The sequence below is a fragment of the Gastrolobium bilobum genome, unplaced genomic scaffold (assembly GCF_033153095.1).
Source record: "Gastrolobium bilobum isolate Gb01-03AN ecotype WA unplaced genomic scaffold, APGP_CSIRO_Gbil_v1 utg2926, whole genome shotgun sequence".
Classification (NCBI taxonomy): domain Eukaryota; kingdom Viridiplantae; phylum Streptophyta; class Magnoliopsida; order Fabales; family Fabaceae; genus Gastrolobium; species Gastrolobium bilobum.
This window is the reverse complement of record NW_026898807.1, coordinates 504,095-519,380: the sequence shown is the minus strand read 5'-3', so window position 1 is coordinate 519,380 and position 15,286 is coordinate 504,095. Positions and strand designations below refer to the sequence as shown.

Sequence of the window (15,286 nt, the reverse complement as noted above, 5' to 3'; positions counted from 1 at the left end):
CCCGAGTAAAAGGTTTAATTTTTTTTTTCTTGTAAATGAAGATTTATTGATAAATTATATATAAATACCATCCTAGAGTTCTAAAGCTTGTGGCATGCCATTGTAAGCTTTTTTTTTTATATAAATCATAAATATTTTTTACGGGAAATAATTTTGTTAGAACCTAAAACATCCATATCATAGTGAGATTAACTCTCCCAAATAATTTTTTTTGCATTCACAAGAACTCAAATTCAAGACTTTACTTAAATAAAATTAAACATTCATAACTTGAATTAACCCTTTTTAATTCGTAAGCTCTTCTTAAAAGCACAATGAGGTAGTGCTTTCATTTTATAGATTCTGAATGCTTTTGGATCTTCACATTTGTTTTACATTTTGATTATGAGATAATGTAAAATTAATTATTTTAATCAAAATTATAATTAAGTTGTATAATCATTTCCATGGTGAATCATGAATTAAAAAGATGAGGCCTTAATTTATTCTTTTCGTGTGTCACTAGTAATTATGTGGGCCTACTAAAACAGAGCACCAACACAGTGAAAAGACTAGCCAGTTGTGTTGTGCGTGACAGCTCACACTCATATACCACTACTGAACTAACATGCACCCCTCAGCCCCCAACCTTCCCTTTGACCCGCCACGTGCCAACTGCAAGTTTTAAAATGATGAAGCAGCTTTTCAGTTAAATGTTTGGGTTTGATTATTTTTAAACAATTTAAAAAAAATGATTTCAATAATTTTTTTAATTATATTATTTTCAATATAACTTATTTAATTTAAAAGTTTAATATTTATCCTTTCAAAAGACATAGAATTATGTCATTTTAAGTGAGAGAAAGACACAAACAATAACAATTATGGGACAGAAAGGGGATGATTTTCTTTTAAATTTAAATTTTGAATAAAAAATATTAAATTGTATCTTTTTCTCACTTAAAAATTAAAATGACGCAATTCTACTTTTTTCAAAAGGAAAAATATTTTTTCCTTAATTTAAATATACAAGATAAAAATAGATTAATGGTATATTAATAAATTCTCATAACAAATCTTCTTGCATTCTTTTAATTACTTCAAATAATAAGTATTAAATTAAAAAAATTAAATATATCATGTCTTTAAAACCATAAAATACTTAATATTTTTCTTTAAAAAATTGTTAAAAAAATCATTAGAAGGATATAGCATGAATTTGATATTTCTCCAACTTAAAAAACGTCATTTTAAAATTAAAAAGAAAATAAGCATTTTAAAAATATATATATAAGAAAAAAATAAAATTTGTAGTATTTTTTTTTTCTCAAACCCTAAAACATCATTTTGGAATTATAAAAAATTTATTTCAAGAGAAATACTTTTCCAATACTAAATTAAGAGGAGAGAGAGAAAGAGAGAATATTATGGAAGAGAGAAAACGTAAAATACAAATAAATATATACCAAAGCATGATCATTTCACTTAAAATAATACAAAATTATGTCCAATAAAATCAAAAACGCTTTTTTCCCAAGAAAGAAATTTCAAAACATAAAAAATAGAAGCTACCTTCCAAAAGCAGCTTTGGCAAAGAAAAACCATCAACTCAAGACAATTATTTTTGTGTTTTTCATTCTTTGTAATGATATAATCCAAGAGCACAACAGATGAATTACAATTGCAGTATAGACAATCATGGGTAGTATGACAGTGAGAGTAAACCAGGCTGCTCATATCATAATAGGAGAAGGACATTAGAGATTTCTATCATGTAGAATTTTCTAAACAAACTCTACATTAAATATAGACTATTTCTATATAAGTCTGCCCCTGATTAGTTTCATACAACTCAACTCTGGTGTTAAGCCCTTTGAGTTCCGGAAGATCAGCCAGCCATGCATTACATACACCCAATATATCATATCATATCATATCAAAACAGGTCCAAGTTACAGTATTCATTCAGAGTTTAATTCTTCACTGTGTTGGAGTCTGATATGTGGGCAGGGTCTTTGTGGTTCTCCTCTTGTCCACAAAACCTTCAGATCTCCTCGCTTCAGCCCCAATGTCAGAAAGGTCCCTGCATTCATACTTGAAACCATCAGCACCTAACTATATAACCACTGAGCTCTTCAGCAGTTTTTTCTTCTTGATAAAAAATGATTATAAATTCTTTTTTTTCCATAAAAATCTACCAAGGGTAAATGGAACGATGTATAGTAGTGCTGGTTGGCCGTGCCCATCCATCAAGTTTAGTGCCACGTAGGTAATAAGAAGACCTAACATAATATGTAGCTCAATCAATCATCATGTAACAAAGTCAATAATGCTTATTTTTTTTGTTATGAAATAAATTGTTTTCATTGTTTGAAAAACAGAGTTATCAAAATCAAAAAACAGACAAGGTGATTGCTAGTTGATTCTCACCAAAGCCATATGCAAACATTGCCCACAAGAAGTATCCACTTGCAAGGTTCTTATTTGCCAGCCAATCGTACCTGCAAGCACAACCATTGATCAAAATAGCTTTTTTCATCAATTGAAAACTTGCTATGGAAAGTATACTGCAACAAACAGCCTTGCTCTTCCATTTGATTTCAGAATGGCAGTTTACAATGATCCATTTACTGGAAGAAGGACTAGGAAAATGCTGTTTCAAGAACTCAAAATTCCTTCACTCTCCTACCTTTCTCAGGTTATTATTCTCAAAGCATAAAACGCAGTTATTAAAATTGAATATTGAGTTTGGGACTTTGGGGAGACATACTTAAATCATGGAAGGGACAAAATGGGAAAAAGAGGGAGGAGATAAAACCTGAGTGAGAATGCCACCAGCATTCCTGGTAAAAGGATGTCACCGAAACCTATAATGCTGTAACCACCCCATGGATCATAAATGCGCGGGAACTTCAGTAACATTGGAATACCATCTTCTCCACTTTTATCACCTCGGGCTACCTATAGCAAGAAATGTAAGCAAAATTAAATTAGTAATTACATAGGGTGTTAGTGATTGTCATGAATTAGGATGAAGTAAAAGACTAACCACAATCATCACGCTTTCCTTGAAAAACTTCTTCGATACAAACACCCAAAAGAGGTCATACACGAAGGCACAACTGAGAAGAACTGTACCAACCTAATTCGTGAAACAATCAAATCATATATCGCAGGTATCTTATTTTTCATAAAGAAAAATTTCATATAATATAAATATATGAACACAAACTCTAATATGACAAATTACAGATGTGAGGATTCACCGACAATCAGGAGTGATAAATAGAAGCTATGCAACAGCACCAGATACACAAGAAGTTAAACATGTTGCTGGTTCAGTTTTCAGTATTAGAGATGTATAAAAAAATTGTCAAAATAGTAAGTAAATATCAAAATACTAAGAAGTAACAGAACTCAAGAATATTTTTAACATGTTCGACATAAAGCCAGCACATTGATTATGTAAGCTCAAATAACTACCTTGAGATTAGGTACATGTACAATCTGTAGAACCGTGATTATCAGTGCAATTCCCTGTTAGAAAAAGACAAATGATAATTAAATGAACACTGACTAATAGCTTCTCCTGATAAGCATAAAAACTAAACAGAATTTTCATATTATATATCTAGTAATTGCAAAGTTTATTATCCATAGTACAATTCTGCAAAGAAATATTATGCCATAGTTACATTCAGGAAGAAGGTTCCAAATGTTGAGCAGCGGCCAGGGGAAAAAGCCCAATTAAGGGAGACTACCATCCACACATCAAATGGGCCTAAGCGACAAACTCACAACATGGGGTCCTACACTATATCTTAACTCAAAACCTTAAGGCATTGGATTTATGGTTCTTTTCACTTATATGTTCTATGCTTAGCCCATTCCTTTCAAATGTGGGACTTTCATCACTCACACTTGAATTCCCAACAATCTCTCCTTCAAGTGTGAGTCTTGCAATTGTCATCTCCCCCTCAAGCGGAAGCTTCTTCTAATATTAAAAGGGTTACCAACCAAGAGTGTGTGAGTCTCTTGGTCCACAACATAGGTTTTCACAGGCCTACAAAACCATCTCCAAATACTCGATAACCCAGGCCAATCAACCATGGCTCTGATACCACCGTTGAGCAATGGCCAGGGGGAGCCCAACCATCCACACATCAAATGGGCCTAAGCGACAAACCCACAACATGGAGTACAATACCATATCTTAACCCAAAACCTTAAGGCATTGAGTTTATGGGTCCTTTCACTTATATTTTCTATGCTTAGCCCATTCCTTTCCAATGTGGGACTTTTATCACTCACACTTGAATTCCCAACACCAAAAGGAACATAGTCTTCACCACAAGCACACATTCTGGCAGGTGACCAAATTCCCTTTTAGTATGTACTATGTAGTGACACATAGATACCACGACACATTTTATAATTAATACATATAAAGCACAACTAAATTATAAGAAATGTACCCTCTCCTTCAAAAAGTAGCAAAGAAAGAAAAAGATAAACTTCCTTTAGACCTTGAGTCTCTACTTGATATGTTTGAAGAGGAGAAAAAAAACATTTAAGACTAAAGAGAAAATTTTATCCTTACAAGAACATCTTGACCAATCCAGGCAAATGATTCATTGCGAAAAACTGCCCAGAGAACGGCAAATGTTATACAGAATGGAGAAACAGCCAAAGTCAGGTATGAGATAGCTCCTAAGAAAGGTACTTTAATGTATGACTCGCCAGCATGCTTGAACCACCTGCACATGAAAGCAAAGTAAGTTTCTTCTACTAGTTGAACAAACCTAACATCATGGACGAACATATGGACATCTTCAATAAAAAAGAATATAAAAGGATGAAAGGGTGTAAACTAAAACATTCTAGAGCACATCACCCTCAACTTTCAGGCTCGAAAAATGTTCTCCCCAATGTAAGGAAACAAGAGACTGGGTACCGTAGGATATGATTTTCAAGAGTACAACAAGGTATTACAGCATCCTGATCTTATACCATTTCAACGTTTGAACATTTATATACTATTTGTAGGGATCAAAAAGCAATAAGATCATCAACATCTCATGCAATTCAGACATACAGCAATCCCTCGTTATACTTCACATATTTAATATTATACCCCATTCTCATAAAATTAATGAAAGATCAAAATAAGTTCAATGAGGCCTAAAATACTAAGAATGCAGGTCACGACTAAAAAACCCGTTTGGTCAGTCATTTAGTCACCTGTGTAGGAGGACATTCTCCTCTGCCTTATATATATATATATATATATATATATATATCCATTTGACCTCACATCACCAGAAAAATATCTACAATATTAAACTTTCTTTTCTTTTCATGATATTTTCAGGAGAATAAAGAGACAGAGTGACAGACTTTATAAAGCTTACATCATTGGTTTTTCTTGGTAAAACCATCTTAAAATTATTGAAGAAAAGTACAAAATCCCAGGGCCTCCACCTAAAAGTCAATAAAAGTAGGAAATAAAAGCGTAGCCTTAGCTGTTTTCCCAACTACCACTGACTATACAGCTCATTGTTTCAGTCAAACCACTCACAAGTTTCACTTATCTACAGTCTGATGTAGAATATGTTCAAAAGAAGCACATATTTTCCTTACTACCACTGATTATACAGCTCATAGTTTCTGTTAACCCAACCACAAGTTTCACTTATCTAATTATGTCCAAAGTAGAAGGTCAAGTTGCTAATTTATCTACATGGAGAACAACTTCTGATTGTGCAAGAAAGATCAGGTTTATATAATTGCATTTGTGAATTTTAAGGCACCAATCCCATCATGTAATAAAACCGGCATGATTATTATTTTGTCATACAATGTATGTAAACTCTCCGTGGGATCCAATCCAAGCTTCTCAAATAATCAAACAGGATTTGCTTCCAAAATTAATCAATGGCAATCTTACTAGATGGATGATAAGACAAAAATTTCATAACTTCCAGAAAGTAATATATCCATCAAAGATGATATATCACACCTTGACAAAAGAGCAACCAAGCAAGTTTGCAAGCCCTGCAGAACAAGAAACATTGGTTAGAGATGCCTTGGCGGAGGTTAACATGGAAAAAGCAGGAGAGACACAGAATATGAATCCAGAAATGGCAACTAACAGTTTTCATAAAGTGCACTCATACAATGTGATATATACTATTCTGTTACCTTTTTCTGCATAGATATAATGTGCAAATAGGTCTTTTTTTCCCCACGTAAGTGGGTACATTTAGAAATTTAGACTGATTTAGTGGAAGTTAATAGTGGAAGTTAATACCTCTGCCCCACCAATACAGAAGAGAACAACCAAAACCTCAATGAACAACGACGACATCAGCTTGTAAAGCATAAACAGGAAACATGAAGCAACTACAACAAAAAGGACTGCAGCTTTCGCGTTCATATTTACAACTCCACTAACACCTGCATCTTTAGTGTTTGGGACTTCATCTGAAGCATCCTATAAAAATAAGGTTTGACAGTAAGTACTAGGATCAACAACATATTAAGAGAGCAAATAAGAATCCTGCCAGAGGAAATTTTAAAGAGTTGAAAAAACTAACCTTAAATAGCTTATCCTGTTCAATAGCTGCTTCTCGGGCCCCCCACGCTGACCAATATGACGCACACAATATGGTAAGAACTGCCATCAGCCAAAGAAATACTTCTGCTATGTCAACAGTTGGTCGAAGTGGTGAGTATAGTTGCACAGACACTGCAAAAACGAAAAAATAAAATTAGTAGTGGGAATCCATCTAACACACCCCTGGAAGAGGGGGAAAAGAGAGTAGCTACAGTATAATTAAAGAATTTGCACATAAGCAGTAAAGATGTTGTGACCATCACTTGGCTAATAGTATTAAATACAAACTATTGCAAATTCACAAACTGGGCAAGAGACATCAGATAATTATGAAAGTTCAAAGGAAGCTCACCAGTTGAATTACTCATCAGCATTTTTTCCAGCCTTGTACCTGCATCTAGTGGGAGCATGACAGCAGGTATGTGTATGTTTAAATCAGTTTCATCAGGTTCGCAAACCATCTTGTAAAGTTCTGCAAACAACAAAAACAAATTTGACATGAAAAGAGGAATAAAAGTGTACGTATTAGATGTGACCCACTCAACATAATTGCCTAGCAACTCCAGCATGCTGCTCCCCCAAAAACAGGGCCAAAAGATAAAGGAACTTTTACCTTTTTGGTTATTTATGATGAGGATAGCTGAAGCATTAGCATTTTGTGCAGTATTTGCCTTTTTTGTGAATCTGCAGTTGCCTCGATCCACCATGATAACATCTCCCACAATCTAACAGTTCATATAACACAGTCGAAGAACAAAAATTTACTACTTTGCTACAGTGATGACCAAAGTACACTATAACATCTTAAATAAGAAGAAATAACCTTATTCTTTGGCGGACTGCAACAATCTCGAGGATCTGAAAGAATAAGGCGTGTATGCCGAGCATTTTTCTCTTTAGATACAATGGCTCTGCCAAATCGGGCACCCACACCAACAAATTCAGCATCCTCTACCCCATTGACCCAAGTTTGCACTTTTACCTGATAATAAAGTTTTTCCATAAAATAATCACCACTTGAAATTAAGACTTACAATTAATCGGAAACTAAACTTTGATCCCAAATGTCTAATTGTACAAGTTAGACACTATCATTCGATGCCACACACCCTGAGCTACCAAAATTGGAAAGTAGAAAAAAAAATAGTATTTTGATGCTCCATGACCATGCTTTTACTGTGAGGAAAAGACATGAAACCCATCAAAAGAAGGAGAAAAAGAAGTAAACTTTGTAGAGTAGATATACCAGAACGAACTGGTTCTCGCAACCGGGCTTCTTGGGAGTTGAATCGTCGTCGAGAACTGTGTCTCCGGCTATCACAGAAGGAGCATCACGGAGAAGCAGAATTACAACACAAAATACAACCATCAAGCTAATCTTCTCCGAAGCCATGGATGCACTCTGAACAAGATTTATGAATCCATTACCAACTCTCAGCTGAAACAAAGATAGAGAGAGAAATAGAAGGACCTTTGGCTGATGCGTCTTGGGGTAATCAACTTTCGATTTTGTTCCATTTTAAAATAATAATAAACACATAAAAGCATGTTACTTTAATAATAATAATAATGGTAATTGAAGTGAACTGGTGACCATATAGATGCATATTATTTACGAATCGGTGGTCATTCAGTTGATAGTTAAACAGTGAAAAGAGAATAATTTTGGTTCGATTGTTATTATATTATTTTTGGAAGGGGTTAAAATTGTTATCCTTTAACTTACCCCGTACTCTTAATTACTCTCATAATCCACTCATAATTACTCTAATAATCAATTCAAAAGCTCAAAGCTTATGAAAATCCTAGACCTACTCACTAACTCACCTCTAGTAGATAATTAAGCTATATTTTTAAAAAAATGCATTATTAGAGAATTGACACGAAAATAGCATAAAACAATAAAATAAAACTATGATTAAAAAAAAAGACTGCTGTTGTGAGATTCAGAAGACGCGTCATTCACCTATTTGACTAAAGTATTTATATAAGATTTAATGTGTCTCATAGAAAATAATTTATTTTATATATGGGATTGAATTTTCTCATGTTGTTGGAGATAATTATCTGCTATCATAAATTCATGATGTGATAGAGCCTACCACTTATTTTATTTTTTAAAAATAATAGCACAATTTTTAACATACACGAGATAGTTATATCATTTTTAAATGAGATAATAATTTCTTTATATATATATATATATATATATATATATATATATATATATATATATATAAATGTATGTGAAACTTTTTTTTCTTTTCTTTTCATATACTCTTACATAAATCCCACATATTTACATGTGCATGTTAAAAATAATTTTATCTCTTAAATATAATAAACATCAAATACATTTATATAAATATAATGGTAAAAGTAATGTCTCACACACAATTTATAATTTAAACAATATATTTTTTTAAAACATATATTTTATATTTAATTTAATTTTACATAAATATTATGAAATTTTTTAAAACGAGAAAATAATAAATACGTTATTACGAACTAGTACGATTCCGCAACTCTTTGTTCCCTCGTTTCAAATAAATAAAAAATTGGTAAAAGTTATTATACCTTCCAAATTCCACACTAAAATAATAGGATTTAATATTTCTAAAGTGAATGCAGATAAGTTATATACATTCATCCCTAAAACAACATCGTTTTGGATTTAAAAATTAAAAAATTATAATGAAAAAGACTATTATAACCCTGAAATAAATTATAATTACAAAAATATTTTGATTTTCACCTCAAAATGACGTTGTTTTAGACTCACTGTAGATAAGTTATCTACATTGACGGTAAAAAAAGCGAACCCAAAATAATATGGAGTGCTTTAAAAAATGAATAATATACTAAAAGAGTAGAAAAATATAAAGGTGATAAAAAAAAATTAAGAAGAGCTCGAGTGAAATGAAACTAGAATGGACAAATAGAAATAAATTTTCAAAATTTCCAAAGTATATCTTCCAACTACTTAAATTAGAAAAATGTGATTCCCTCGTAGTTGCATTTATCTGCATATCCAATCCACTAACTTATATAATCGGGTACGCTTCTGTGTTCAAAATTGTTGGGTACGTGACCTACGATGGAACAGATCCAATATATAATGTTACCCCAATTCTTTTATTTAAAATAGACACTTTCCCACTATGTTAAAGAAAGACAGAAAGAAAACTTGTAGAGAATGAACCTTATCTCTCTATAAAGAGAGATATCCTTCTTTGTGAGGGAACCCTTTATAAGTTATCCGAATAGAGGGCGAGATACATTCTTCTGGGTTTCATATCGGAGTGATCACCTTTGTAATACCACTTTTTATTGTGAAAGTTTTCTAAAATAGGTACATTGGTTTTTTATTATGGGAAAATGATTAACTGCTTACATGATTTTAGTTAATTTATGCAACTAAGTATTACTTGCAGTTATGAATTTTTGTTGATTAATTATTAGTCACGTGTAATTTATGGACGTTCGTTCACTTGATTGGAATATAGTTATTATTATTCAATTATTGAATATATTAGCATTAAGATACTTTTTGCATAAATATATTTTTTGTGGAACAAGGACTTTTTTATCATTTAATGTGAAAAAGAAAATATTTTTCCTCATTGATTCAAAAGTCAAATATTTTATCAAAATAATACAGTAAAACATGTATAGGATGTGCGCATTCAAATTGTAAATGAGGTGATGTGCAACTTATGCAAAAATTAATATATATTTGTTATGTATTCATGTGTGATGCACGATATGATAGGCTTGCTTTGACTTTTATATAAGTTTTGTATCATATGATTTAAATACGTTATTTTAGCAAAATACTTAACTTTTGAATCAGTTGAAAAAATGTTTCCCTTCTTAACATTATTATGGTAAAAAAAATTATGGTCTACATTGGTGGGCATATGAATTGAACTGGTTGAAGTTAATGAATTTATGTTGGAAACAATCTTGTCTCTCTCCGATTTGAGCAAAAACTTTAAAATGCTAGACTTATTTGAGCAAATGCGGTGAAAAATAAAGTTGCGATTAAAACTATTGATAATAATATGATAAGAAATAATATTAAAATGTGTAACCTCTAAAAATGTATGAGAATAAATTATGTAATTTCAATGGATTAATTTTATGCAATTAAGAGAAATAAGCTTTACTATTTATTCCATTATAATTTATAATGTTGAGAGCTTATTACTAGAGTTCGTGAACAAAATTGATAAAATACAACACAATAAAATAGAAATATTATTCTTTCTTCTTTTTTTTCTCACTCATATTTACTATATTTGTTTAGTTATACCTTAAATTTTACAACATCTGACGTGTTGCTTTAGTATTTCTTTGATTTTTAAAGTGCTTAAAGAGATACTGAAAACGTAATATTAAAATAGCGTTAAGTTACAGTGCTGCTTGTTTACCGAAAAAAAAAAAGTTACAGAGCTGAATATAATCGCTAAATACATTATGAATTTTGAACACCAATAGCAACACGGTCGTTGTAGTATAGTGGTAAGTATTCCTGCCTGTCACGCAGGTGACCCGGGTTCGATCCCCGGCAACGGCGAATTATTTTAATATCTTGTCAAATGTGATGATTCTCCACCAGTCAAAAAGGAAAAATATAAAGACTGGAAGTCTAATTTACCATTTCCTATCAATTTTTCCCCCTTCCACTCTACCAATCCCATTACAATATGCACAATATTCCGTTCAATTTGGTGTTACAAAGAATGATTTTGACATTAGCAGCAGGCACTCCACTTTATCTCCATGAATTAATAATATTCTTTTGACATAATAAGTAATAACCCAGTCCCATTTCAAATAAGCAGAATCATAACATAGGGATGGGGCACCTCCTATTTAATATTGATGTGAGTGCCATTATCAGCAAGCCAAGGTCCCCTATTCATTTGTACTCTACACTTTATACACGTGCAATAGGAGAAAAAGGTGGGTTCAGCACATAGGTCCGAGGAATTCCCTTCTGAATCTTGGACATTGTTTTCTTCCCTTCTGCTGTGACTGATTTGATCAACAACTCTACTTCCTCCTCAATAAGCATTTTCAATGAATTGCATTGAGATAACTCTTGGTTTTTCTCCTGTCCTACACCGTTGAAGGGAAATGTGCCATGCAAAATGGCAACACAAATTGAGAAAGCTTGTAACGGGGATAATTGTGCATGAAAATCAACTGCGTATTCCCCCTCTTCAACTATCTTCAAGCCCAAGGTAGGAGTACTTTCTTTGGCTCCCTATGCACCAAAAGACGAGATAAGTACTAGAAAAAAAACAATCAATCTCATAAATGAAGCATGAATGTTAAAACTACAACACTGAATAAAACAGAAAAAGCTCCAATTAGAAACACAACGCTATTTAAAATCCTATGTAGATGCATGTCTCATGGAATTAGTTCGTTGTCCAATCATTGAGTCAGTGTCTTTTTTCTTTTTTATCCGAATTTCATCTTATATCAATTGTGAATTTGAGCGGTGTATGTGAAAAGCGTATGCACCCACCTCAAGGTATCAAGAGGTTAAATTAGAGAACTAGTTGTTTCGGATGGACCACTTCTAAGCAGTCCAGCGACTTAGGCCCAAACCCCCTTACCTCTTCCACATTAGCCCTGTTGACTTGTCACTACCAACCCTCCTTCCTTCCTGTCCCCTAGGTGACTTAGATGAGACGCTAAAATATCTCACCTTGGGATACCAACCCTGTGGGAGATCGCCCCAGGTACCATAAATAGTAACCCCCAGCATCATATGCTGACACCTCCGATGCAGAGACTGCACCACTGCTATCACAGCAGTGTCAGCCACCCCTAGCAGTCCCCGAGGAGGGTTGACCCCCTCTCACCAACCCACTCCAGGCAGATACCTCACCCTCTTATAAACACCCCCTTAAGACAAGAGAAAGGACCTCATGTATCGTTACCTTGTTAGTTTACAAGCCTAGAAGTTTCACTCACACACTCACTCCCCCCATTCTGATGGCATTATTCATACTTGGGACAATACTCTCTAGCTTGGTCTTTATCTGTGCTAGAGGTATAACTCATATAGTGACCCTCATCCCCTAACGGAATCATATTAGACTTGTAGATCCCAACGGTTCACTAGTGTTTCATTTCCTTCACGAAACAATTTATGTGAAGTTAAAGCTTTACCTCAACGAAAAGTTCCAGTGGTTGATATTCCTCCAGAAGAGGGTGGTCTTCAGCAAGTTGAATATTAGGATTGCCTAAAAGAATAAGGGGGCAGGCCATGTCCCAGCCACCACAGTCACAACCTCCACCATGTTTCCATCGGTCAAGTAATGATGAGGGACCCTTACTTTCCCCATTTGGCAAACCATGTTTGCCAGTTGGTAATACCACCTTCACTTGTTCCATGACTTTTCTGTCAATAAGGCCTTTTCTACCATGCTTTACTGCTGAAGAGAGATCACTTAGTCTGGAATATGTTTTACTATTTACTCTATCCCCTCTTTTGTATTTCAAGCTTTCTCTCATGTGAAACGGAATTTGCAACACAATGGCAGCAATTTCAAGGTTCGAATGCAATTCTGTGCTTAACCAAGGATAAGAATTTGAACTCGGGGTCTCCTTTCCCTTTACTCCTACAAAGGACTTTATTTTAGGTGAAGCACTTTTTCTTGAGTGTGAAAGATCATACAACACAAATTCTGTCACCATAGAGTTGTCAAATATTCCGCCTTCTAATTCTGAAGATAAATGATAGGAAACCAGCATCTGTGCCACCATTGATGAATCTTTCTCAAAATCATGAGATCCCAAGCCAGCGGAATTGCTCTTCTTTCTATTATTACCAATGGAGTGAAAGGTATATACCCAGTTGAAAGCATTACCTGCTCTCCATGTCTTTGCCACAAAGACATCTTCAGGGCACTTTACCTTGAACTCAAGAAATGGAAGTCCTTGTTTATATTTCAACTTGAGATTACCGTGCAGATGAACAGGTGAACATGTTAGACCTGAATATTGGATGTCTCTATTGATAAACTCGGAAATAATGTCAGAATGCTTTGCTGTGTTAGAGAAGTCATTCAGCAAGGATTTCTGATAAGTCCTGTTTCTTGTCCCAGTTAATTTGACTTCAGTAGTTTCCAGCATGCAACTCACTGGGCTTGTCAAAGATTTTGACTTTGTGAATGAATTTATAGAACCTATCCCTTCAACATCACTAGATTTTTTATCCCAAACATCTGAATTCATGCAAAATGAAATAAAGTCATTTGAAGTGTTGTGTGCCATACAAGCCCAAGAACCAGAAACAGATGGTGAACTCAAATTTGAATTCTGAGATATTACTGAAGTTACCTCATCAGAATCTTCATCATCTGAACCACATAAAGAATCAACAATGCTACTTGAAAAAGAGGCGTCACTACTCCTACATGAAATTTCTATTTTTTTCCTTCCACCCATGGTACCTATTTTCTTTATTATTTCCTCAGAATTCTGATACAGGGAACCTCGTCTCATTTCTATATTATCTTCCAGTACATGAGATCTACAAGGAAGTCTCTTACATGAAGAATTGCAGAAGCGAGCAAAATTATTCTCAGCCAAGTCCTCTCTGAGTTTTAAAAAACCATATTGATGAGATGGAAGAACAGTATTGGGACTGAGACCCACCACTGAAGACTTGTCATTGAGATCCAACTCTAACTCTTGTCCCATAGATAAATCTAGAGCCCTGCAAAACTATTTTAAAAAAAATAAATAAATAAAGAACACGGAAATCAGTTCTTTGCAAGAAGAGAGATATTTAACTGAATTTGACTCAATGTTGAATGCCGTTTATCATTCAATTATAAGCTTTAAATCATATTGTTACAACTTACAAGTAAACTAATCTACAGAGATGTTTGTCTTGGCTTCCAATCAGCTTGGAAATATCATAATATTGCAATGATTTTCAAGGTCACACGATATTCAACCATGGTTCAGCTCCTAAAGACAATAATAAAGTTCACCTTGAGCTTGATACCAAACCATAACAGTAGAAAATGAAAAAAAAAAAAAAAAAATTCAAAGGAAAGGAAAGGAGAGGAGAGGACCGTACAGAAGAATCTGTAAAACTGCATGACAAGTGCTGCCCAAAAGTGAACTTAGAAACAGTAACGAAAACCAGAGAACGCAAGAGAGAGAAGCAGTGAACTCTCTCACACACGACACGAGTATGAGGAGAAAGAAAAGACAGCTAGCTGATAATCTTGTGTACATGTCCCCACTCAAAAAAGCTATGTCCTCCAAGCGCCATCATACGCTGTGTTTCTCTTTTCTCTTCTTTTTATTATTTATGTGTGTCTCACTCAGCATGCGGGACCAGGACCAGTGATCCAAGGCCAAAGCAATGGTAATAAAAAATCGTGCAAGTTAAGGATGTCTTACAGTTTAACTGCGAGTTCTCTCATTTTTTGTTATCAGTTATAAGAGTGATCGTCTGAAACAAAAATCATTATATTTAAATGTCATATATATGACATATCAAGACCGGAATTCCATGAAATGAATAATTAATTGACTGTGCATATGATGATCAGATATTAAACACAACTCATTGTGCGTGTCCAATTCATACTCAGATATAGTGATATACTCCCGCTCCACCCTCCAAGTACTTGAAAAAAGATTATTAGT

General features: G+C 33.8%; 2 protein-coding genes and 1 non-coding gene across 4 annotated transcripts; 1 reads left to right on the top strand and 2 right to left on the bottom strand.

Moving 5' to 3' along the window:
- Positions 1–1,591: 1,591 nt before the first annotated feature.
- LOC133284274 (signal peptide peptidase-like 2) lies at positions 1,592–8,098 on the bottom strand. Of its 2 annotated transcripts, none has more exons than XM_061481272.1 (14): positions 7,842–8,098; positions 7,419–7,577; positions 7,209–7,320; positions 6,948–7,067; positions 6,576–6,727; positions 6,290–6,472; positions 5,999–6,033; positions 4,580–4,736; positions 3,463–3,516; positions 3,025–3,121; positions 2,798–2,936; positions 2,410–2,480; positions 2,178–2,261; positions 1,592–2,062 (listed from the first exon to the last, which is right to left on the bottom strand). In XM_061481272.1, exons 1-14 carry the CDS (start codon positions 7,986–7,988, stop codon positions 1,941–1,943), a joined length of 1,632 nt encoding a protein of 543 aa, XP_061337256.1. In that variant the 5' UTR covers positions 7,989–8,098; the 3' UTR covers positions 1,592–1,940. The 2 variants fall into 2 exon arrangements, with proteins under 2 accessions (XP_061337256.1, XP_061337255.1); XM_061481271.1 differs by having other exon boundaries at positions 1,595–2,062; positions 2,798–2,940; positions 3,029–3,121.
- Positions 8,099–11,105: 3,007 nt separating this feature from the next.
- TRNAD-GUC (transfer RNA aspartic acid (anticodon GUC)) lies at positions 11,106–11,177 on the top strand. The gene has a single exon. It is a non-coding gene; the product is annotated as a tRNA-Asp (tRNA).
- Positions 11,178–11,369: 192 nt separating this feature from the next.
- LOC133284295 (uncharacterized) lies at positions 11,370–14,323 on the bottom strand. The gene is made up of 2 exons (XM_061481295.1): positions 12,788–14,323; positions 11,370–11,870 (listed from the first exon to the last, which is right to left on the bottom strand). Exons 1-2 carry the CDS (start codon positions 14,321–14,323, stop codon positions 11,541–11,543), a joined length of 1,866 nt encoding a protein of 621 aa, XP_061337279.1. The 3' UTR covers positions 11,370–11,540.
- Between the last annotated feature and the right edge of the window lie 963 nt (positions 14,324–15,286).

What these genes read in the sequence shown, in the direction of transcription:
- LOC133284295 (XM_061481295.1), bottom strand. Translation starts at nt 14,323, where the DNA reads ATGGGACAAGAGTTAGAGTTGGATCTCAATGACAAGTCTTCAGTGGTG. An exon ending in CACTGGAACTTTTCGTTGAG is followed by an intron (nt 11,871 to 12,787) that starts GTAAAGCTTTAA and finishes TTTGGTGCATAG; the next exon opens with GGAGCCAAAGAAAGTACTCC.
- LOC133284274 (XM_061481272.1), bottom strand. Translation starts at nt 7,988, where the DNA reads ATGGCTTCGGAGAAGATTAGCTTGATGGTTGTATTTTGTGTTGTAATT. An exon ending in GGATTGGTCAAGATGTTCTT is followed by an intron (nt 3,517 to 4,579) that starts GTAAGGATAAAA and finishes TTTTTCTAACAG; the next exon opens with GGAATTGCACTGATAATCAC. An exon ending in TACATGTACCTAATCTCAAG is followed by an intron (nt 3,122 to 3,462) that starts GTAGTTATTTGA and finishes TTCACGAATTAG; the next exon opens with GTTGGTACAGTTCTTCTCAG.